Genomic DNA, 25,192 nt, shown 5'->3' with positions numbered 1-25,192 from the left:
GTATTAAACAGAGATACAGTACAGTTTGAATCATGTTTATCCAATGAAGCCTTAAAGCGGGGGTTCACCCTATTAAAAATATTCTAGCATAAAATTCGGCATCGTAGCGCGAGCTACAGTATGCCGGTCTTACATTTTTTATCCCCGTACTCACTGTTTAATCCTACCTAGACGATTCCGTCTGCCCACGGGGAATGGGCGTTCCAATCCAGACGGAAAGTGATTGACGGCCGGCTCTGGCGCGCCACGCTTCTCCGGAAATAGCCGAAATAGGCTTGGCTCTTCACGGCGCCTGCGCATAGCCTGTGCGCAGGCGCCGTGAAGAGCCGAGACCTACTCCGGCTGTCTTCGGGGAGCGTGACGTGCCAGAGTCGGCCGTCAATCACCCTCCCTCTTGCTAGGAACGCCCATTCCCCGCGGCAGACGGAATCGTCTATGTACGATTAAACAGTGAGTACGGGGATAAAAAATGTAAGACCGGCATACTGTAGCTCGCGCTACGATGCCGAATTTTATGCTGAAATGTTGTTCAGCAGGGTGAACCACCGCTTTAAGCTTGTGTTTGATCACTCGTGGCTGACATAGTGATTACATGATCAGGAGCCACTATGAATAAAATTAAATAAAAAATTCAGATTTCCATTTTAGAGAGAGTATAACTCCTGAAAAATCATTGAAATAAATCATTAATATAATTCTATTAACTGATTTTATTCATAATAATAATAATAATTATAATAATAATAATAATAACAAATATTATTATTACAATACAATTATAATAAAATAATATATAATTATATATAATACATTATTTATATATTTTTTATATTATATATCACTAATACCATTGTAATAATTAACTATAGTAATAATAATTAATAATTAGTATACAGTGTATATATATATATATATATATATATATATATACACACACACACACACACACACACACACTAAATTACCAAAAGTCGACGCGGCGACACCGCGGACACGCCCCGCGTATTGTTTACGCGCGGACTTCTGTACGATGGTGTGTACAACCATCGTACAGAAGCCCTCTGGCAGACATGTATGGTGAAAACGGTCCGACGGACCGCTTTCACCATACATGTTTGTCCGTGTGTACCCGGCCTTAGTCTGTAGGGTTTAATATTCAGTTGGCCCACCCTTTTCGGCTATAACAGCTTCAACTGTTCTGGGAAGGCTGACCACAAGGTTTAGGAGTGTGTTTTTGAGAATGTTTGAGCATTCTTCCAGAAGCACATTTGTGAGGTTAGGCACTGATGTTGGACGAGAAGGCCTGGCTTGCAGTCTCTGCATCCCAAAGGTGCCATTTAAAGGCAGGTGTACCAATACTTTTGGTAATATATAGTGTGTGTACATATATATATATATATATATATATATATATATATATATATATAATGTTATTAATAATAATAATTAATATTCAACAACTTAACATTTTAAATAAATCTTTGTAAAATCATGAATCTTAGTATAAGACTCACTTTCTAGAGTGGTTGGAGGGGGGAGCTGGGTGCTCGTGTAGTCTTCCACTGGGCAAGTGCAAGTAAGAAGTTGATGGATAATTGCTGGGCTGATCAGTTTGAAGTAATCCCTGGATATTGGCGACTGGCTGTTTTGTAGGGTGATCTTCACAAGCTCAAAGGAAGAAAAGCAAAGCTGACCCTGAAAACATAAAAGAAATCCTTATACAAAGGCTCAAAATGAAACTTGCAGTGCTGCTAAGCTAAAACAGAGATCTCCCCGCCGGTATGCAGGTATGCATTGCATACTAGCATATTACGAAAGCATGCACGTGGGAATCTCAGCCATGGCATACACGTCTGAAGAAAGGGCACGTGAACCTCTCCTTTTCCCTCACACCTCTGTTTGTTTGGAATGAGGCGTGTACTTTAGCTGCAGTCCTGTACACTGCTCTATACACAGCCAGGGGCGGACTGACCATTGAGTCACTCGGGCACTGCTCAGTAAAACCAGGGACAGTATGTAAAAATCTATGTTTGTTTTACATCTGTCCCTGTTATGTCCGAAACCGACATGCTTTTGATGTGAAAATCCCGCGATTTTAGCTGCCCCGCCTCTGCACTGCCTCCTGGCGTGGTGGCCATCTGTAAGCCCAGGGGCCCCATAATCTTCTATTGCCCCGGGGGCCCCATGAGTTGTCAGTCCGCCCCTGTACACAGCACAAATCCCATAGTCCATACGTCATCTCAGAAGTGAGCAAGAGAGGATGGCTACGTTACTACATACAGTGGTACCATGGAGAATGTACGTAGTCATCAAGGAATTGTCAAAAACCGCCTCTTGTCTTTTCTTTACATTTCACTGCCTTTTTGGTGAATGGGTAGGAATAGTATGTACCCGATACCCATTCACATGGGGGTTTGCCCCCCCCCTGTTTTAAAGGAACCTTAAGGTTCCATAGAACTCTGGTTGAGAACCTAAAGTTCCATAGAACCCTGGTCGAGAAAGGCTGCACTAGTAAGTGCAGGGAGAGGAAAACACTTTATTACAGGGGTGTCCAACCTTTTGACCTTCCTGGGCCACATTGGAAGAAGAGGAATTGTCTTGGGCCGCACATAAAATAAACTTATAATAAGGATAACTGATGAGCAGAAAGAGTTGGGCAGATCACAATTAACGAACACTGATTTAATAATGTACCTAAGTACTAAAACTTAATTTTTAAAAATTTTTTTATTATAAAAGTAAAAGTAGGCAACATAAAACTAGTACGATATTTAACACTGTTTGTGATAAACGAACACATTAATATCTGGTTGGATGTACAGTAGTAGCAATCCTCAATAAATTCTCAAGGTGCTCATCAGAAAATGTGGGTATAATTTTTCCCTTTGTGTGCTTCATCCTTGAAAATAGTTGCTCGCAAATATAGGTGCTGCCGAAAACTGATAACATGATTGTGAAGAGTAGGAGACATTTCTCTGGGAAGATAAAACATATAAAGGTCAAGTATAGAGACACGGTCGAATGTGTTCCCTAAGTGTAAAAGCATTTTTACTAAAAAAAATAATCAATACTTTTGAATAAGTTTACGATTTTGTGTTGGGCCGCATTCAAAGTCGTATTGGGCCGCATGCGTCCCCTGGGCCGTAGGTTGACCACCCCTGCGCTATCATCTGTTCTCTGTAGGAAGCACAGTCGCTAAGTGGGTAGAATCCTAGGGCCAGATTCACAAATGAGATACGACGGCGGTTTTTCCTGATACGCCGTCGTATCTCTGTTTCTATCTATGCGACTGATTCAGTTACGCATAGATATCCCTAAGATCCGACAGGTGTAATTGTTTTACACTGTCGGATCTTAGGATGCAGTACCGCGGCCGCCGCTGGGGGGAGTTTGCGTCGTAAACCAGCGTTGGTATGCAAATTAGGAGTTACGGCGGATCCACGATGGATTTTCGCGTTCCCTACGTCGCCGCTAGTCTAGTTTCCCGTCGCAAAGTTAGTCGTTTTTTTTGGTGCCCTAACTTTAGTCAGCAAGCGTATTGCTGTCTAAAGTATGGCCGTCGTTCCCGCGTCGAAATTCAAAATTTAACGTTGTTTGCTTTAGCCGTCCGGGAATTCGGAAGTACGCTACGCGCGTCGCAGTTCAAAAAAATGACGTCATGGCGCGCAAAGCACGGCGGGAGTTAAGAAACGGAGCATGCGCAGTAGGTCCGGCGCGGGAGCGCGCCTAATTTAAATGGCACACGCCCATTTAAATTGGCCCGCCTTGCGCCGAAGGCCGCCGGCGTAGTTTTCATCGCAAGTGCTTGGTGAATCAGGCACTTGCGATGAAAAATTGCGGCGGTGTAACGTATCTAGGATACGTTACGCCGCCGCGATTCTACGTGAATCTGGCCCAGTATGTGCATCTTCGGGACTGGAGTTTGCATCTCACTTGAAACATGGTCTGCAATCCCTAACCTAATCCATCCAACATTGAAGAGTAGATGGGTGCAGTGTGCCATAGAGCTGCACAATTAATCGTTAAAAAATCGTGATCTCGATTCAACCCCCCTGATGATCTCCAATGCAGAGTTTGCCGATTCTTTCATATAACAAGTGGAGAGACTTTGGCCCCTTTCACATGTGCGGACTGTATGTCCGCATTTTCATCCATCCATTGTGGATGAAAACGGGACATACATTGGTCCCTATGTGATTGCGGGTGTCAGCGGATGACCATCTGCTGACACCCGTAATCACCCGCCTCCGCAATGATCCGATATTTCGGACGGAAGAAAATCCTATTTTTCTTCCGTCTGGCGGATCGGATCGGGTGAACATGGACACACGGTCCGTGTTCATCCGATCCCCCATAGGGGAGAGAGGAGGAAAGACAGGGCGGTCCCTGCACAGTGTGCAGGGACCGCCCTGTCAGCCGACGGCTCAGCTGGGATTTTGCAGAGGATCCCCACTGAGCAAAGCGGACACACGGAGGCGTATCATTACTGATCCGCCCATGTGAAAGGGCTATTTATCTGCTCACTCAGCTGTCAAAAGAAAATATCCGTCTGCCAAGTTTTTAACAGGAAACATTGTAACTAATGCTTCCTTCTTAGATCAAAGGGATACACTTCTGTAACACCATGAAACATTGTAACTAACTTCCTTCTTAGATCAAACTTCTGTGTGTAAATGCAGGAAGTTTAACCACTTAAAATCCAAATCTTTTTCTAACACTTGTTTCTTAAAGGGGTTGTAAAGGTAAAAAAATTTTTCCTAAATAGCTTCCTTTACCTTAGTGCAGTCCTCCTTCACTTACCTCATCCTTCCATTTTGCTTTTAAATGTCCTTCTTTCTTCTGAGAAATCCTCACTTCCTGTTCCTCTGTCTGTAACTCCACACAGTAATGCAAGGCTTTCTCCCTGGTGTGGAGTGTCGTGCTTGCCTCCTCCCTTGGACTACAGGAGAGTCAGGACGCTCTCTACGTTGCAGATAGAGAAAGGAGCTGTGTGTTAGTGGGTGTCCTGACTCTCCCGTAGTCCAAGGGAGGGGACGAGCACGACACTCCACACCAGGAAGAAAGCCTTGCATTACTGTGTGGAGTTACAGACAGAAGAACAGGAAGTGAGGATTTCTCAGAAGAAATAAGGACATTTAAAAGCAAAATGGAAGGATGAGGTAAGTGAAGGAGGACTGCACTAAGGTAAAGGAAGCTATTTAGGAAAAAAATATTTGTACCTTTACAACCCCTTTAAATTAAAATCAATATTTTTTGCTAGAAAATTTCTTGGAACCCACAAACATTATATATATTTTAGCAGAGACCCTAGAGAACAAAATGGCAATTGCTGCAATATTTCACACTGTATTTGCCCAGCGGTCTTTTAAGTGCAATTTTTTGGGGGAAAAATACACTTCAATGAATGAAAAAAAAAAAATTAAACCGTAAAGTTAGCCCAATTTTTTATTTATTTTTTGTTTTAGTGTGAAAGATGATTTTACGTCAAGAGAATCGTGATCTATCTTCTAAGCAAAAAAATTGTGATTCTCATTCTAGCCAGAATTGTGCAGCTCTAGTGTCCCAGCACTGTTCCTAAAAATTGTTATGTGATATAGAACACCTTACCTGATTCCACCCTGCAGAGTGACCCTGAGACTCAGGTATTTTATGATGACCATCCTTTGGTTCTTCACTTCTTTCCATTGATGGAACAGGTAAGGGTTCATGATTTGTCCCAGGTATTACAAGACTTCTCAACTTCCGTCTGTGGTTGTGATCTGTGTTTTTGATGCATGACGTCGCTCTTTTAAGCCTCCCAATTAGTTCATCAATGTCTAAGGAACGAACAGTTATCAGTTATTTGCATTGATTACAGAGGATCTATTACAATTAGAATTAATATCCTATTCATTAGCCGACATTACGCAGTTGATGACCGTGAAACATGTGAAACATTTTAATCTATCTTCTTCCACAAGTTCCAGCAATTACGTAATTTCACCATAAAACTAAAAATGTTTAATTATTTGTACAAATCAGCAGTTATTACAGACTACATTGTGTCAGAGAGGTTTACCAGGGAGATTAGGAGGAGAGGAAATGTCGTTTCCCTTCTTGATACTGAAAATCCAAACAGTGCCTTGTGCGAGCAAATGTTAGCTTTAGCTATTTAGCTCTGTCAGCAATAAGCTGTTTTAGGCAAAGCAGTTAAAGTGACAAAGGGCCCATTCACACCTGAGCGTTTTGTAGCCTAAAGCCTGAAGCTACAAAACGCTAGAGGGGAAAAAATCCATTATTCTCAATGGAGATGGTTCACATCTCCACTCCAAAACGTCTGAAGCCGAACGCCTGAAGCTCAAACAAGTTCTGGACCCTTTTTTGTAGTTCAAATTGCGCTGACTTGGGCGTATTTGAACATCTGTATTCCCATAGAAACTAATGGAAACGCTCGATTGAAGCGTCTAGTGTATGCCCAATGGTTAACTATAAAATGGGTAACTATATATTTTGTTCTCTAACCATTGGGCATACATCTAGGTATAGAATTGAAACTCAATACTTATCCCTTTACAGTAAACTATAAATCCTCTGAAGAAGTTACTGTACTAGGGATCGAAACGCGTCAGTATTCAACATATACAGATGTCCTTGTTATGTACAACTGTATTTGCAATGTTGTGTTTGTAACTGTGTTTATGTATTTTATTCTTGTGACTGGAGATTCAAATTGTTATTGTCATGACTGTGTCAAAATGTACATATTTAATAAATTCTTTTAACATATATCTTTGTAATTGTTGGAATTATCGCTGCTTAAAAACCCCACTGGGGCTCTAGATATATAGAAATACCGTATATAGATCTATAGATATCTATCTATAGATCTACAGATATATAGGTCTATATCTATAAATCTATATACGATATATCTATATATCTATATATATATGTATATAGTTTTTTATTTATTTTTGTCCTGATCATAATTAATAAATTAATACCTGTAAATACTATTAGCCGGATTCAGAGAGACTTACGCTGGCGTATCTAATGAAACGCCGCGTAAGTCCATGAATGCGCCGTTGTAACTATGCGCCGTATTCTTGTACTAAGATACGCCTGAATTTTGGCTTCCTACGACCGACATAAGTCTCCTATGCCGTCGTATCTTGGGCGCATATTTACGCTGGCCGCAAGGGGCGCTTCCATTGATTTACGCGTCGAATATGCAAATGACCAAGATACGCCGATTCACGAACGTACTTGTGCCCGTCGCATGAGTATACACCGTTTACGTAAGGCGTATATCCGGCGTAAAGATAAACCACCAAATAGCTGGTCTAAGTCTGTTAGGGTATGGACGACGGAACTGCCGTCGGATTTTACGTTGTTTACGTAAGTCATATGTGAATGGACCTGGACGTAGGTTAGGTTTACGTTGAACCCATTGAGCCGTCGTATCTTAGGGAGTATATGCAACGTGATTCTGAGCATGCGCCGTTCGTACGGCCATGCATTTACATGGGGTCACGATTCATTATAATACAACACGCCCACTACCTGCCTACTTTGAATTAGGCGGGCTTACGCCGGCCCATTTACGCTTCGCTGCCGTAACTTAGGGAGCAAGTGCTTTGTGAATACTGGCCTTGCCTCTCTATTTTACGTTGGCGTATCGCATATGAGCTGCGCTACGCCCGCTTAAACATACGCCGCTCTACCTGAATCTGGCTATATATAAATAAATATAGACATATACCAGGGCTCAAAATGTCAAGTCCTGAGCTACTAGCCAGGCCTCAAGAGTTAGTCGCCACCAGTTGCCCCACCTAATTCATACACTGCCCCCGTAATTGCACCCGTAAACACACCCTCGTAGATTATCTCATGGAATGACAATGTTTTATGCAGAATCAAGTTACAAAATTAAATATTACCAACAACAACTTTAACAAAATGGGACAGGGCACTGGGGGCAGACCAGAGGGACAGGGCACTGGGGGCAGACCAGAGGGACAGGGCACTGGGGGCAGACCAGAGGGACAGGGCACTAGAACTGGGTCTCTTCCCCATTCTCTTGCTGTCTCCTCTGCAACTCCCATCCATCCTCTCTCTCTCTCCCATGCATCTCATCATCAGGAGCCTGTCATCGGGACTCTAAGTGTAGGCACAGATTGGAGGGAGATTGGTCATGCAGCCCTGTCATCACTCACCCCCAGCTTAAATCCACTTGCCAAATGCTAGTAGGCGAGTGGAAATTTTGAGGGCTGCATATACTACAGGTACTTTTCATTCATACAAATAAAATAAGGATGCATATTTTCTTCTCAGAAGGTTTCTTAGAAAGTTCACTTGCCTGGAGCAAACAGCTCATTAGTCCTGTTTAAAGTCCTGAAGATGGCCTCGGTGAAGATATCTGGAGCGGGCAGGGAGTATTTTCTGATACAGATACGTTGGATGGAAGCTGCCACAATAACTTCAGCCAACCTGGGGAGTGTCAGTTCATCAATACTGTGTAATGATCCAAAATCTTTCTCCAGGGAGTCCACATCTGTACACTAGGGGGTAAAAAAAATACTTAGATTGTAATAAAAGTGTGGAGGAACTCTGTGCAGTAATGGTGGCTTCTCTACTCCTGGCCGAGCTGAACTGGAGATACCGCTCATGCAGTTCCGTCTTTCATTGAGTCTGATTTACAAAACCATGAGAAAGGAAACGTTGGAAAATGTTCTGTCCTTTAGTCTTAGGCCTCATACACGCGGCCGAGTTTCTCGGCAAAAACCAGCAAGAAGCTTGCTGGGTTTTTTTTTGCAGAGGAAACCGGTCGTGTGTACATTTTTCGAAGAGGAAACCGACGAGGATCTCGTCTGGCCAAAAAGAAAGCATGTCTTCTTTTTCCTCGACGGGAATGGGAAAATTTGGCTCGCCGAGATCCTCGGCGGCTTCACAAGGAACTCGACGAGCAAAACGATGTTTCTCGGCCGTGTGTACGAGGCCTTACATACAAAAGGGAAAAGTTGAAACCCCTGTCAGTGTATTTTCTGCTAACGCTGTGGAACTTTTGGTTCCAGAGACACAACAGGATGTGAGAGAAAATCTCTACAAAAGGAGGGAAATGCTGTACAATCTCTTTTAAGTTTACCATAAAATATTACAATCTTTGTGCAATCGATTTTTAGATAAGCCGAAACGGATGTAATATGAAGACCTACCAAAATTATACAATTAATTTGTATCAAATCAGGTGGATCTTTGCACTTCTTGTTAGTAGATTTAAAGGGTATCATACAGTCATATAATGGTGAGCTTGAAGGGGCTGTAAAGGATTTTTTTCCCCCTAAATAGCTTCCTTTACCTTAGTGCAGTCCTCCTTCACTTACCTCATCCTTCCATTTTGCTTTTAAATGTCCTTATTTCTTCTGAGAAATCCTCACTTCCTGTTCTTCTGTCTGTAACTACACACCGTAATAAGAAGGCTTTCTCCCTGGTGTGGAGAAAGACTCTTGTGGGGGGAGGGGCGAGCAGCCAAATCAGGACGCTCTCTACTTTGCAGATAGAGAAAGGAGCTGTGTGTTAGTGGGCGTCCTGATACTCCCCCCTCCCTCCTCAAGAGGCTTTCTCCACACCAGGGAGAAAGCCTTGCATTACAGACAGAAGAGCAGGAAGTGAGGATTTCTCAGAAGAAATAAGGACATTTAAAAGCAAAATGGAAGGGTGAGGTAAGTGAAGGAGGACTGCACTAAGGTAAAGGAAGCTATTTAGGGAAAAAAATGTTTTCCTTTACAACCCCTTTAAGGTTCCTTTCACATGGGCAGGTGCCCACTGACTGACTGCCCACCTACAAGCAGACATGGCTGGGTAAACATTTTAACAGTATGTGACAGTTATGACCAGGGGCATCGTCTGTCAAACTCCCTCACTTAAGTGAATAGGTTAATTTGGCTTGCAGTTATGGCGCGGTCCCTCAATGCAAAATTGCCATTCAGCAATAAAGAAAAGAACAGGCATTAGGAGGTGGCAACTATGCAATCACAAACCTACTCTCATTGTCCTCTGAACTGCGGTTCACCGTGGATAACTTTTAGGGGGGTGGTAGATACCGCCGCAAGTGTGAAAAGAGCCTTAGGTCTACATGGGTGGTTTGGCCCATCACCCTTTAAATCCTGAATATTTCAGGTTGGCATTGTCCACACTCCTGATGATTACCTGTCACCATTCCCTCAGCTCTACTACTTTCCTTCACAGATTGTGGAGGCGGGGGTAATGGAGGAGTAAGGTTTCTACTAAACCAGATGCCAGCAGCAAAAGGGACACATCATACTTGAGTTTAATGCTGCCCCAGCTGGGAAGGATAGTGTTAATATTCTTCCTGGGTCTTTCTTGGCAGGCTTTCTTGGGTCCAACCCACTGGTCCTGTACTGTATAATAAGGGACAGGGGCCCAGTCCAGAGAGAGAGAGAGTGAGAGATGCCATTGATGATGGGGTGCACATAACACAGGACATTTTACTGTTACCGGAGTCTGTCCATACAGCTTATTGCTAAAGCCAGTGCCCCTTTGGATAAAGAACCTTCTACAGGGTATGTGATCACTGAAATCTACAAATTGCTCGAAGACACCAGATATGGAGCTCTGCCATAATGGATTTTATCCTATGCAGGTATGCTGGGGCAGCAATCAAGTCCGAGTTAGGGATTATGGATGTTGAGGAGACTGGGCACTTTGTTAGTAACCGGCACACATAGTTGACAGTCGGGCCAGTTGAGACACATTGGGGTATGAAGAGCCATACAAGAAGAAAATACAGTGTGAATACGCAAGTGGTTACCAAGGGCAGGGGCGTCCCTAGGGGGGGGCCAGAGGGGGCCCTGACCCCCCCAACATCATGCTGTGCCCCACCATGTGCCCCCCCAAAAAAAAAAAAAAAAAAAAAATTTTTTTTTTTTTTGCAATTTTTGTATTTTGCTCCCCGAGAGGGAGAGCGTCCCCAGTAAGCTCTGCGGGGAATTCCCCCCCCCTCCCTGTGCTCGTCGACACTGCATAATGCGAGCGCTCACACAACCAGATATTCTAGCCTGGACCGTGTTTAAGTGTGTGCACCGCAGACTGCAGTACACTGTAATCACTGAACTACATTATCTCCATCCCTTCTGTCCCCCCGATCTGTCTCCCTCCCCTCTCCTGTTCTTTCAAAACATTCACAATTTACTTTCACTTTCAGTTAGGCAGATAATATACGGTGCAAATTTATTTCCTGCATCCACAGATTGCAGGAAAGAAACTTGCATGATTCCCCCATCAACACAGACACTGCTGACGGGAATATCCCTCCTGCCCAGCAATTATATTCTCCCGACAAACAGTGATTATCACTAGTGACTATACAGCAACCACTAGTGATAATTATAAGAGAATCTGCTCATTAATGGTTCAAATCTCAGCCAGTTTCTGCTGAACCAGCTGAGATTTAAACTGTCTATGGCTGGTCTTAGCTCTTAGGCAGCCCATACATTGATTAGCACTGTGGAGTGTCGGCTTCCTGGCGGGATTGGGCATGTAGGATTTCAAACACACCCGAGCCCATCTCGATTGGTTGTAGACAGTTGAGCTCCCTGCAGGTTGCTTAGCAGCAGTGGAGCCTTCTCTGACATGCTGATCGGGATGCAATCCAGGTGATGCTCTTAGTCAAATCCTAGTCATAAATATCAGTGATTTTATTGATCAAAGCCCACACTTTACAGGTATAGAGCCCACATGGCTGCTGATCATACGGTTGATTATATTTATGTGGTTGTACTCTTGATGCTAATAAATACTGTGTTTATTAGATCTGACTGGGAGCATCACCTGGATCACATGCCGATCAGCATGTCATCAGAGAAGGTTATACAGCATTACTGCTGCTAGGTGACCAGCTGGGGGCTCGGCTCTCTATAACCAATAGTGCCAGCCTTCCCCTGCATGCACCCATAATGTCACCAGCACTAGGTCCTAATAGACTGCCGCTGCTGCCAAGGAGACAGACGCCAGACCAGCTCTGTAAATAGCAGGGACAGGACAGCTGGGGAACCCTAGAGTGGCAGAACACCAGGGCCCGGTGGCAAGACAACCTTTGCAATATGTTCTGTATTTTTATATGTTGGTTCTATGAGCGCATCGAGGCCTGCTGGTAATGACTGCGCTCCCAATAAGCATTTTAAATAAATAAATAAATAAACCCTGATAGTTCTCCCACTGCTTTGGACCCTTATATTTTCTTGGTGTGCTGGTGACATATATCTCTTGTTTTCTGCCACCCTGGGGGGCCCCAGTATAGTAGGAAGGGAGCTCACTGCAGAACATGTGAAAGGGCCCATAGTGGGATCGTAGTAAAGGGCCCCAGGATATATATATATATATATATATATATATATATATATATATATATATATATATAATTGCATTTTATAGTTGGCCCCCTACTTTTGTCCCTGTCCCCCCATGTGCCCCCCCTAAATATGAAAGCTGGAGACGCCACTGACCAAGGGTAATGAAGGTTTCACATGCAGCCAGTTGTAAGTGTGTACATGTTACAGGTGGGATAGCCTCATGCAGGAGGAGTTGTTATCGGCACTCTCTCTGTGAGTGGTCCCATCTCCCATAGCAACAGGAGCACACAGCAAAGAATATCCCCCTATGTAGGACTTTTAAGGCAATATACAGTATAACACAAATTGTTAAAAGACATATGGTCAATTTTTATTGTGGTACAAAACTAAATATCATAAAAACATTGATACAGCTTTGTTTAAAGAAATATTACAATATTCAAGAACAATATCATAATTAATGCAAACTTATGTGATGTATTCCAACTCCATACTATGCGTTTCAGAGACATAGAAGCTCCTTTTTCATTAGTATTAGGGATTACAGTTCACATCTCTACAATACAATCATGTTCAAGTCATGTTACATATCATATACATAGATATATTCCTGTCTATGTGCATATTTACATAGGTTTATCAATGTTCATTACTCTAAACTGCATAAATAGCAAGATTCATACAGGAAAACAGCCATAATATTTAAAAGCATGTGCGGTTGTCATCCTCTACCCCATCAACCACATCAAAGAGAACTGCTGGAACACAGAAATTAACGTTTGTCATAAGCCCCGAAGTGGAGAAAGGCACAAGAGATAAAGTCAATATAAAAAGCATAACAGTAATTACAATCACTGATTACTGCTGTGATTACTGTTATGCTTTTTCCATTATTGACTTTATCTCTTATGCCTTTCTCCACTGCAGTGCTTACGACAAACGTTCATTTCTGTCGCCAGTGGTTCTCTTTGATGTCCACTATGGACAACATACGAGTTATCACTATAAATATGTTTTTATGCTCTTTTAATCATGATGTAAAGATGTCACTTCATATACATTTACTATATATTTTTTATAGACATCATTCTATGATCCCCTTTAATTGGACCTCCAGTTAAGACTAAAGCCCCTGTTCTTTACAAGTCGTCTAAGACTCCTTCAGATCGTATGTAGGAACTTTATACATTTTCCGCTCTAATTAGCCATATGTTCTATGTTTTTGAAACGTGTAGGGTGGAATTGGAATACATCACATAAGTTGGGATCATTTATGATATTGTCCTTGGATATTGTAACATTTCTTAGAAAAGATTTGTATCAATGTTGTTATGACATTTTGTTTTGTACTACCAGCCATGATTAAGCACTAGCAAGAGTGCAAAACTAGTCGGCTGTCCTGGTTTATGGTTGTGGTGATTATGCATGTTCCTGCTTGAAAAATAAAAGACAACTTTTTTGAAAAGTTATTTCGGAGTGCGGCTGTCCATCTCCTTCCTCCTATTGCTACAATACAAAATGACTCTATGGCTTTTATACTGTGTGCTACATATTGATTTAAAGTCCAACTTAATGGAAATCTTTTACTTAAATTTACTTACCAGGGATGTGGCATGCACAAGAGTAGACCCACTACTTGCAATAGCAACAGGAGCAGATTAGCACCGCAGAGGTCCTCAGCCTGTGCACAGGTACAGAAGAAGAACCCTTAAGGATGTGTGCGCATGCAGTCCGCATTAGGCATGCTGTGGGACCCTAATCCATTACAGGGGGTGAGGTAGCAGAGATATGCGGGACAGGTGAAGAGGGCATTGGCTTAGTGTTTTCTCCAAATTGCAACAATGGCCTTGGTGGTATACATTAACATTGAGGCACTCAATTAGAGTCAAGTCATTTGTTCAAGTAAAAGAATCCCATGTGTAATGTAGTGACCCTGCTCAAGGTGCCTAACGTATCCCAGAAGAACTAACCCCGGGGTAGTCCTCCTATGTGACTCTAACTTGGCACACAATGAGGAAGGGAACATGGAGGAGGTAACATCCCCCCCATCTACTGATTGTAAGTAATGTCCCTTGTGCTATTTTTTTTTTCACTAATTAAGGCTTTAAGGTCTAGCAGAACCTAGTGGTGGAGGCTTCCCAATAAAAACAGTAATAGAAGAGTTTAGAAAACCGCATCCGAATTTCTTCTCGCTGATAGCTGGAATAGGAAGTGTGTACAGTGCACCTCCCCTACAGACTGGTGACTTTTTCTATATAGGATAAGGTGACCAGATTTTTTTTTCACTAGTAATGGCGGCAATCAGCAACTCTCTGACCGTCGCCAACGCCCGCCTCACAGCCTGTCAAGTCTTACTCTCCGGGCCCCAGCTACTACTGAGTGGGGAGCGGAGGAAGATCACTCCGCCAGGGAAGGAAAGGAGATAAGCAGGCAGGCAGCTGGCCGGGACTTGAGCCAAGGCAGAAGAACATGCAAGCGGTACGGAATGGGCATGCACCCGAAACTGAAGAAATATTCCCTCCACTCCGACCAGCGCAGGATCATCAGAAAGGGGGACAGATAAGGGAAAAAAATCCACCCTCCTATGCTAGTAGGAGCACTGACTGTCTATGAAATTGCCCCAGTCCCTGTTCAAATCCAATCCGGGGACAAAACCGGGGACAGACTTGTTCCGGGGACAGTGTCCTCAATCGGGGGACTGTCCCCTGAAACCGGGGATGTCTGGTCACCCTAATATAGGAACCAATTCACAACATAAGTGAGGGCAGTTGGATCAAGCTTGTGTAATTGACTTCTCTCAAACCTCTATAGCCAACTATAAAAGTGAAATTTAGGTATGGCAATTTTTACACAGTTGCATGATCTGGCCTGGTCCAATGTAGGTGTGCATGTGTCAGTAGTGGTGTCTACTACAGGGATTTCCAGCAAAATTGCCATACCTAAACTTTAGCTTCATTTTATTGAATTATATGGGATAAAGAACATCCTGTACCAAATAAAGCAATATTTGGATTTACATTGTAGTTCTTTAGCCTTTATTAATACATTTGGCCTACACTCTTTAATATTTATATGGCCATGTTTATTTGGCCACTGAAATCCTCAGTAAATCCCAACATCCTTGTTTTTTATGGCAAGGAGTTCACTGTCCCATATATACAACAACTAGAGTAAATCTAGGGTGATTCCAGGAATTACCTTGTTCTGGATACAGAGAGGCCCGTTGTTTATACACATCCTTCATTGGCTATCAGTAAAATCTTAAAACATGGGAGGGAGGGAGAATCATGAAAGGGTGTATGCTAAAATAATGAACACAATTTAGATAAATCATACAGCTTAGAGAATGGTTCCCTAAATTGAAAGTTTTCAAAGACAAAACTTTTTTGGTAAGGAAAGGGTATAACCCATGCCATTTTGTTTGTCATCTGTATTTCATTGGGGAGGTTTCTCCTTACTTCCTGTCCCATAGCCAAAACAGGAAGTGAGAAGCGATACCTCCAAAAGGAATCCCATGCTGTCACGAGAACTAGTGTCCCCATTGGAAGATTTCCCCTCTATTCCTATTCTAGCGACCACAATTTGGGATTTTCCTTCCCTTTCAGTGATAACAGTAAACAGGACAAATAGAGAGGGTGAATGTTCTTAATGGGGGCACAGGCAGCAATAAAAACCTGGCAGGTGTTCTAGGTGTTTTGCCTTTAGTTATACTTTTAAGGTAAAATATCTGTCTAAGAAAGGGTCTACCATTATCCAGAAAAGCATGATCTATGCTTCCCTCTCATCTAGATTCAGTTTGCGACTGGGGCCTGACTCCACGGCTGAGCTTCAACTCACATTTCCCTGTCCAGTAAGTGCTGCTATTGGCTACTGAGGACTGGAGGCCATATTGGACAGTGGATTCAGGGTTTAGCCATGAATTTGAGTGGCAGTGACAAATTTAAATTAAATCAGGAAGGGTGCACAGAGGATGATTTCCTAGCTAATTAATGTAATTGATGGGTGTCTTGTGGTCTCTTCTCATAGAACAGCCACCTGTATAAGATTGTGGTTTATGGTATGGCGGGTGGTGTGTTAAAGAGCTCAAGATGTCACTACTATCTGACACTTCTAGGAGTGTTGGATAGCATGCCCCTGCTGGGTGCTGAGGTTCCTTCTGCCAACCCCTATGACACTACTGTGTTCTGTAGTAAGGAAGGAGTCAAAGGGAAAAACCATTGGGCCTGATCCACAGCCGCCGAGCGCAACTTAACTTTCAGAGTTAAGTTACATTGCCGCAAATCTCCCAAGTTAGGTGCCGATCCACAAAGCACTTACCTGGAAATTTGCGGCGCTGTAACTTAACTCCGTCCGGCGCAAGGCGTTCCTAATACAAATGTGCGATTCCCATTTAAATTAGGCGCGCTCCCGCATGCTCCGTCGGGTAACTTACCCGACGTGCATTGCGCTAACTGACGTTGCTCCGACGTCATTTGCTTAGACGTTAACGTAAACGGCGTCCAGCGCCATTCACGAACGTCTTACGCAAACGACGTAGAATTTCAATTTCGACGCGGGAACGACGGCCATACTTAACATGGCTTAAGAGAGCTAGGGCTGAGCCCTAGTTTTTCGCGGCGTAACTCGACGTAAACAACGTAGAATTAGCGCGACGGGCCCGTCGGAACGTTCGTGGATCGCCGTAAGTGTTCATTTGCATATTCTAGGCCGGCCGCAATGGCCTCGCCACCTAGCGGCCGGCCTAGAATTGCATACTTAAGATCCGACAGTGTAATTCAATTACACATGCCGGATCTTCTCCCTAACTATGGAAAACTGATTCTGTGGATCAGTTCCATAGTTAGGACCAGGGATACGACGGAGTAACAGCAGTTACTCCGTCGTATCTCTTTTGAGGATTTGGCCCATTGTGTTTAGCAGAGAAAACAAAGTCCAACACACACCTGTAGGTGTTTGATAACGTCACACCTAGACATCTTTGAAAGAGCACAGTTTTAACAAACTCCTTGCTGGAGAAGTTAGTATAAATCACTTTTTACAAGAGCCTGCTTTGTTTGTATCTTTTCACCCAAGGGACAGGGTTGCTTCCGTGCGGCTCGTTGTTTTACTACTTTATTTAACAAAGAATTCTACAGTGGAATTTCTAGGTAGTAATCACCTTACCCCTTGCCCATCAGATATCTGGAAATGTTGCTTTGTTGCCAGCAGGATGTCCTCCAATTCATTAGCAGACAGGTAATGGCAGTCTTCATCTTTGTGTAGGTTAAGTAGATTGTTGCGGTAAAATAGGTAGTCTATGTTGATGACACCAGCTCGAGATGAGCAGAAGTCTCCTTTATTCAATATATAATACAGGAGAATCACTGATATTTTCTGCATGGTGTCCTCATTTAGCTTATCCCCGGGTTCCTTTCCAACCATTGAAAGAATTGTTTCTGCTTGAAGGCACTAAAATCAAGGCAAAGCACAGTCATTGAAAATTATTGGCCAACTCCTTAGAAAACTAATATTATTGGTTTTAAAGCAGGAGGTCCACGCTATTTATAGGCAATTCATGTCACTATGCCTGCCAAGAAAGCTGGGCACTGTAACTGTAAGGCTTCATGCACACACTGCCTACTTTGACTGCCAACAAAGGCGCAATTTTGCTGCGGTTTGCGTTTTTCCGGGGGGAGGTAGTTGAAGCTACCCTAACTGCGGCAGCTCCTAAACACTGTTAAAAGCCTATGTGTACATTGACCTACCTCCCAACATTTTGAGATGGGAGCGAGGGACACCTACTAACAAATATGTAGGCATAGGACATGCCCCCCTGCCACACCCCCTTAAAGGAGAATTAACAAAAAAAGGTTCATTAAAGTAATGCTAAAGGTTCACGTTTAAAAAAATAAAAATAACAAACATGTCATACTTACCTCCACTGTGCCCCCGATCATCCTCTTCTGGGGTCCCACAGTGGGTATCGCGGCTCATCCCCAAATTAGATAACCCCCTCTGGGAAGCTCTCTCCCAAAGGGGGTTACTTTACGGGAGCGCTCCCGTGTCATACACTCGGCGTACGTAGCCGCCGAGTGTATGACTCGCCCCCGCCCCCCGGCGGTCGCGTCATTGGATTTGATTGACAGCAGCGGGACGGCGCTGCTATCAATCTATCCAATGAGAAGCCGAGAAGCCGTGGGGAGAACGACGCGGGATCGTGCCCACGGAAGTTCGGGGCTCAGGTAAGTAAAACGGGGGCTCGGGGGGGCCGGACAGTGCAAGGTGTTTTTTCACCTTAAAGCATAGGATGCAGTAAGGTGAAAAAACACAAAGCCTTACAATCCCTTTAAATCCACAAGGACTTTTTTTTAACCGCTACTATTCCTTTATATTAGCTTTCAAAATGTACAAATGCAGCAATTTAGAAATTGGATGAAAGGTTTAGTACTGGGAAACACTTTTTGAAAGATAAAAAGTGCATTTTATAAACAACTACATAGATCAGACCAAAATGAGGGACAAATGAGGAGGAATGAGGGACAGAGGAACATTGCTCCAAATCAGGGACAGTTGGAAGCTATTTATTGACACATAGGGGTTTATTTACGAAAGGCAAATCCACTTTGCACTACAAGTGCAAAGTGCACTTGAAATTGCACTGAAAGTGCACTTGGAAGTGCAGTCGCTGTAGATCCGAGGGAGACATGCAAAGAAAATAAACACAGCATTTTAGCTTGCACATGATTGGATGATAAAATCTGCAGAGCTTCCCCTCATTTCAGATCTACCCCTCAGATTTAAAGCGACTGCACATCCAAGTGTACTTTCAGTGCAATTTCAAGTGCACTTTGGCAAAATGGTTTTGCCTTTAGTAAATAACCCCCATAAGCTTTTATGGAGTTAGGAGCTTTGGTAAAAAAACAGCAAAAGCTCCTAAACTCAAGTTTAAAAGCCGCAGTGTACATGAACCCTTAATCACATAAGAGTGCACTCTTGTAATCAGCTAAACCACATTCTTGCAGGATTTTGAGCATCCAGCTCTTCTGGAGGACAGCAGTGAGGCCTGAAGATGTTACCCATTCTAATAGAGAATGAGAGTGAAATCCTACAGTGCATGGGAAGCAGTGCTGCCAACCGTCAGTATTTTTACTGGCAGACAGTAAAAAATGGGCACTTTTCTCCTACCAGTAAATGCCAGTAAGAGGAAAAGGTTTCCAGTAACAAATATGGCTGTGACTCTCGGAACTGCGCAGCTCGGGCCTGGAGCCGGCCGAGACCATCCAAGTGCCTGCTACAGTGTGTTTGGGTGGTGCCGGCGGGGGGCGGGACTAGTGGAGGCGGAGTAGCCAGAGCCTTGTTTGCAGGACGGGATTAAGGCAAGCCGGGAGCAGGACTGACAGTGCTGTTTGGACTGGAGGGGGACTGAATGGACCACCTGGCATGAAGAGAGACTGTCACTGGAGGGGGGGCGTGTCATGTCGGTGATCTGTCCTGCTGCACACTTCTGTCAGTATCACTGTGAAGCCTCGTACAGACGACCGATTTTCCCATTGAGAAAACTGCCATGAGAGCTTTTGGCCGGGAAAACCGGCCGTGTCTATGCTCCATCGCAGTTTTCCTGTCAGGAGAACTGCCGGAAAAAAAAAGAGAACCAGCTCTCGGTGGTCTTTTTCCCGGCAGTTTTCCTATGTGAAAAACTGCGATGGAGCATGCACACGGCTGGGATTCCCGACCAAAGCTCCATTACAGTTTTCCTGACGGGAAAACCTCTTGTGTGTAGGGGAAAAACTTACCGAGCAGGTTCTCGGTTTTCCCCTCGGGATTCCCGACGGAATCCAGTACGTGTGTACGAGGCTTTAGAGTCAATTGTTATGTGTGCATCACCCATTCTAATGTATTGCCCTTTAGAGTCCTGTCCCTGAGCTATTTACATACTATATCGAAAATAAAATAAGAAATATGCTTTTTGCCTTAATATCTACCTTAAATTACCGTATTTATCGGGGTATTGCGCACTCCGGCGTATAGCGCGCACCCCTAATGTAGACCCGAAATCCTGTAAAAAAAAACATTTAACTACTTACTGTTTTGGTGTCTTGCCCGGCGTCCATCGGCGGCCTCATCCGGTCCGGCGTCCGTCTGCGGCCTCGGTGGTGTCCTCCCAGCTTCTCCCGCGCTGTCTCCGTGTCGAATCCCCGCTTCCCGTGCTCAGTTTGAACACCTCCGCCGACATATACGGAGCGCAGTACACTCGGCACGCTCGGCTTCTCACGCATAAACGTCACAGAGCGTGACCACGAGCGAAGCCGAGCCTGGCCGAACGTACCCGAGTGTACTGCGCTCGGTATATGTCGGCGGAGGCATTCAAACTATCGGCATATATCGCGCACCCACGATTTTCCCCTTATTTTAAGGGGAAAAAAGTGCGCGGTATACGCCGATAAATACGGTACATTGCTAATTGCATAGTGTGCTTGTTTGTAGCCTAAATACTGGAATTTGCACTTAGAATTTTCATTTTGTAACTTTTGGAACCGCCAGTAAAAACTTGGCTGTGTCAGTAAATTTTTTGTGTCGTGTCAGTAAATTTTAATCTGGTAGGTTGGAAACACTGATGGGAACGAGGAGACAGGTGTAAACCTATATGTTAACCTTCTGGGTGTTAAAATAAGAGATATAGGAAAGGAGGAGAAGCCAGCTTGGGAACAGAGGCGCTGGTGACTGGTGGCGGAGGATCTGTTGCAGGGGTGGATTGATGGCTGTATAGTCAGTCTACTCTTCTAAGGAGCAGGGGCCATAAGTTAGGGCCCACTGCATAGCAGAACCTTCCTGTGGACTGGGTACACAAGGACCATGAGTCTGCTTGGTCTCATGAAGTATACAGCAGCTTCCCTCCATGCCTTGGGGTTGAAGAGTAAAGTGTATCATGTGTAAGAACTGGTGGGGGAAAATCTGTGTTCTACGCTATTTCCCTCAAAATGACTCTGTAGTCAGTGTGGGAAAAAGTGTCACTGGCAGGTGAAAATATGTTATCCTTCTGGTGTGGGGCCTAGTGTAGTACTTTGGCCTCCAGCCAGGAAGGTGCTAATTCACACAAGAGAGTAATTCCATCATGCTAACACTTAGGAAATCATTACTTAAAGCCAGCAGCATGAGGTTCTCCATGCATGCCAGCGTGTTCTCCTTCATTGACACAGACTCTTTCACTGACTTCACTGCATGTAGCATGATCTGTGAATGGGGGAGACAAACGTGTGACTGATCAGATATCCCATATTCATAGAAAGTGTTACAGGCAGTGTAATCAATAAAATAACTTTCACAACCCCTGTCAGTTTTTCTTTGCCATCTCTGTCCCATTGGAGATTGTTCTTAACTTCCTGTCTCATAGTCAAAACAGGAAGTCACCTCACCAGGGTCACCAAAACTAGTGTCCCCAATAAATATAGTTTCCCTCTATTCCAGTTTTGATTACAACCCAAAATTGAAGTGAATGGGTCACAGAGAGCAATAAAAACCTGACATTTTTTTTTTTAATCGAAAGCCCAATGGCGTGTGAAACACAGTTAAAACCTTCACCCAATTCCAAAAAATGTGCACAACATAAAGAGGTGACACAAAAACATGCAATGGGTGTACACAAGCCCTCTAAAAACACAGGGCCTTGCCCTGAATCCCCCGGGGCATTGGGCTCCAGACGGGGACAAGGGTACTTTACACTTGGTCCATCTAGCTGAAACCAGACGGACCCCCCTATCTGGAGGGTCTGCCGAAACAGACCCACCCAAGTACTCGTGGGGTTTCCCCCTGAAGGGAAACCCCATGAGAGAGGGCAAACTAAGTCAGAAGGCCATGTCCCCCTCAAGACTTTCAGGGCAGGCCCGAGGACCTACACCCTACCACACAGTGCAACAAACCATGTACAGACACAAAAATACAAAAACGTGACAAACAAAGGGGTATACATAAAAGAAAGTGGGGGAGAAGGAAGTAGAGGAGAGTGAAAAGGTGGCTATTGTGCAATATAGAGGCTAGGCCTCCTCCGGTCCCAGCCAAAAGGTCCGGCCCAGGAGGGAGGTGAAAAAAAAAAGTGTGTAATATGGTGCAGTGACCGTGGTGCCATAAATCAAAGTGACCCTTACTCACAGTGATTGTATGGCACCCCTGGACTGCCACTCCAGGGGCAAATACACCATGGGCTTTCTGTTTCCTATCCGACCCCCCCGACCGGATCAGTGCAGCCCTCCTTCCCTACCAGATAGAGAGCCCTTCTAGGTTTTATCAGGGAGAGCCGCCGGACGCATAACAGCCTCCACTGGTACAAGCCCTTCCAGGCCCCCAACAATCCATTCTTCCAGAAGAGCATTTGTGAGGTCAGGCACTGATGTTGGATGAGAAGGCCTGGCTCGCAGTTTTCGCTCTAATTTATCCCAAAGGTGTTCTATCAGGTTGAAGTCAGGACTCTGTGCAGACCAGTCAAGTTCCTCCACCCCAAACTCACTCATCCATGTCTTTATGGACCTCACAAATGTACTTCTGGAAGAATGGTCAAACATTCCCATAGACACACTCTTAAACCTTGTGGACAGCCTTCCCAGAAGAGTTGAAGCTGTTATATAATGGTGGGCCAACTTAATGTCGAACCCTACGGACTAAGACTGGGATGCCATTAAAGTTCATGGGCTAGATTCAGATAGGTTAGCGGATCTTTAGATCTGATTTACGATCCGCCGGTGCAAGTTTTTGAGGCAAGTGCTTTATTCAGAAAGCACTTGCCTCTAAAGTTGCGGCGGCGTATCGTAAATTCCCCGGCGGAATTCAAATTCCGCGGCTAGGGGGTGTGTAACATTTAAATCCGGCGCGTCCCCGCGCCGAACGAACTGCGCATGCGCCGTCTGCTAAATTTGCCAGCGTGCATTGCTCCAAATGACGTCGCTAGGACGTCATTGGTTTCGACGTGAACGTAAATTACATCCATCCGTATTCGCAAACGACGTAAACAATTCAAAATTCAACCCAGGAACGACGGCCATACTTAACATAGGATACGCCGCATATAGAAGGGGTAACTATACACCGGAAAAAGCCGAAGGCAAACGACGTAAAAAAAAATGCGCCGGGCGGTCGTTCGTTTCTGAATCGGCGGAAATCCTCATTTGCATATTCGTCACGTAAAAAAACGAAACGCCACCTAGCGGCCGGCCTGGAATTGCAGCCTAAGATCCGACGGTGTAAGTCACTTACACCTGTCGGATCTTAGGGAGATCTATGCAGAACCTGATTCTATGAATCAGGCGCATAGATACGACGGACGGAACTCAGAGATACAACGGCGCATCAGGAGATACGCCGTATCTCTATCTGAATCTGGCCCCATGTGTGTGTAAAGGCAGGTCATGTTTGGGGAATTTCTCTTAGATAAAATAGTTGTCCAAAATAATAAATAAGAAACTATTTACTAAACCACTGTAAGTATTACTATTCCAATTGAACACATCATTTATTTCTATAATTTGAAATTCTTTTGCTTCAAAAGCACTAGCTGTATTTTTTTCAGATTGTCTAGAAATATTTTAACCTCCTTTTCAACTTGGTGCCTATTTCGTTTTTCAAAAACCAGGCCAACTCTAAGCTTTCCTGCTGATAAAACATTCAAAGCACGTACCCTGACACAATTAGTTGTGGTGCAGCATGGAGAATCTCATCGGAATACCAATCCTGTGTGCTGCCAAATGCACTTACCCAATCTAAAGTTTGAACACTTTTCTTTGTTAGGGTGTATTTTTGCACATTAGGCAACATTTATTTAACACATTTATCAATTTAAGCCTATGAAAGATGCATAGTATCAAAACGTTATAAGCCATTTAATTTTTTTTTTTTTTTTTATAAATTATGCTCATTAAATGTTTAATATGTCTTCTACATTTTGCAGCTAAGGCATTTTTTTTAATTATGTAAATGTTTATGATAAATATAAATAAATAAATATAATAATATAGTAATAAATAAATATATAATATAAGAGAGCAAGAAAAAAAAAAACATGATAATTTGATCAAAATGTAAAAAAATGCAAAAAAAATTTAAAAAATAACACCAGAATTAAACTATTACAAAAACTGAAAGGCCCAGAATAAAAATTAATCCCTAGACAAAAAATATTCTATGCAAACATTGAAACCAAAATAGTAATTCTCGAAAAAAAAATATTTAAAATAAACATTAACGATAAAAATCACAAATAAATTACACTATAAATATATTCTCAATACAAATAAAAATAACATAAATGTAAAATGTTATAAAAAAAAAATATTATAATGATAATTTAATTGCTAAATCCACTTACTGACCCGATTACAAGTTTGTTGTCTGCCATTTAAAATTCCGGGGCATTCAACCTTTTCCAACAACAACGTTAAAGCCTCTTTGGAGCTGTTCCTGCGGAGTTCAGTTTCATTCCCAGGCAGAAAACGATGAAGAGTTTGTAGCAGTCTATGGCTTTGGGTCTGGTTGGTGTCCTCATGGCGGGATTCAGCATGCTCTTTCATGAAGATTACACCAAAGGCTGAGAAAAAAGCTATTATCCAAAAAGGATGCTTCTTCCAATTCCACATCACGCTTTCTCTTTTGCAGGACCAAAAATAAACATCCGCAAAGTGTATATGATCCCAGGCTGGCTAGAGCAGTACGAGGAGTTTACAGGTTAACACAAAACAGAAAAAGCCTGCTAAGTAGAATGACTGCAACGTGTTTTGAAGGAATTTATTAATTGGTTCACTAAGCTGATTTGCAGTGACAAGCTGCTTCTACACAACAGGGGTCTGTGCACAGTTTTCATGAAGCAACCAGGCTCAACA

At 43.4% G+C, this 25,192-nt stretch overlaps 1 protein-coding gene across 1 annotated transcript in view; it reads right to left on the bottom strand.

Annotated features, from left to right (window-relative positions):
- Window positions 1-25,192, bottom strand: part of SLC39A12 (solute carrier family 39 member 12) — a 68,192-nt gene extending 43,000 nt beyond the window's left edge. The window contains exons 1-5 of the mRNA XM_040352477.1: window positions 24,686-25,192; window positions 17,514-17,798; window positions 8,339-8,540; window positions 5,608-5,816; window positions 1,515-1,695 (exon numbers count right to left, since the gene is read on the bottom strand). Coding sequence (XP_040208411.1) covers window positions 1,515-1,695; window positions 5,608-5,816; window positions 8,339-8,540; window positions 17,514-17,798; window positions 24,686-24,949 — 1,141 coding nt within the window. The 5' untranslated portion in view covers window positions 24,950-25,192. The remainder of the gene's footprint in view (window positions 1-1,514; window positions 1,696-5,607; window positions 5,817-8,338; window positions 8,541-17,513; window positions 17,799-24,685) is intronic.

This window comes from Rana temporaria, chromosome 5, assembly GCF_905171775.1.
Source record: "Rana temporaria chromosome 5, aRanTem1.1, whole genome shotgun sequence".
Classification (NCBI taxonomy): domain Eukaryota; kingdom Metazoa; phylum Chordata; class Amphibia; order Anura; family Ranidae; genus Rana; species Rana temporaria.
Note: the sequence above shows the minus strand (reverse complement) of the source record. Positions and strands in the feature narration are given on the sequence as shown.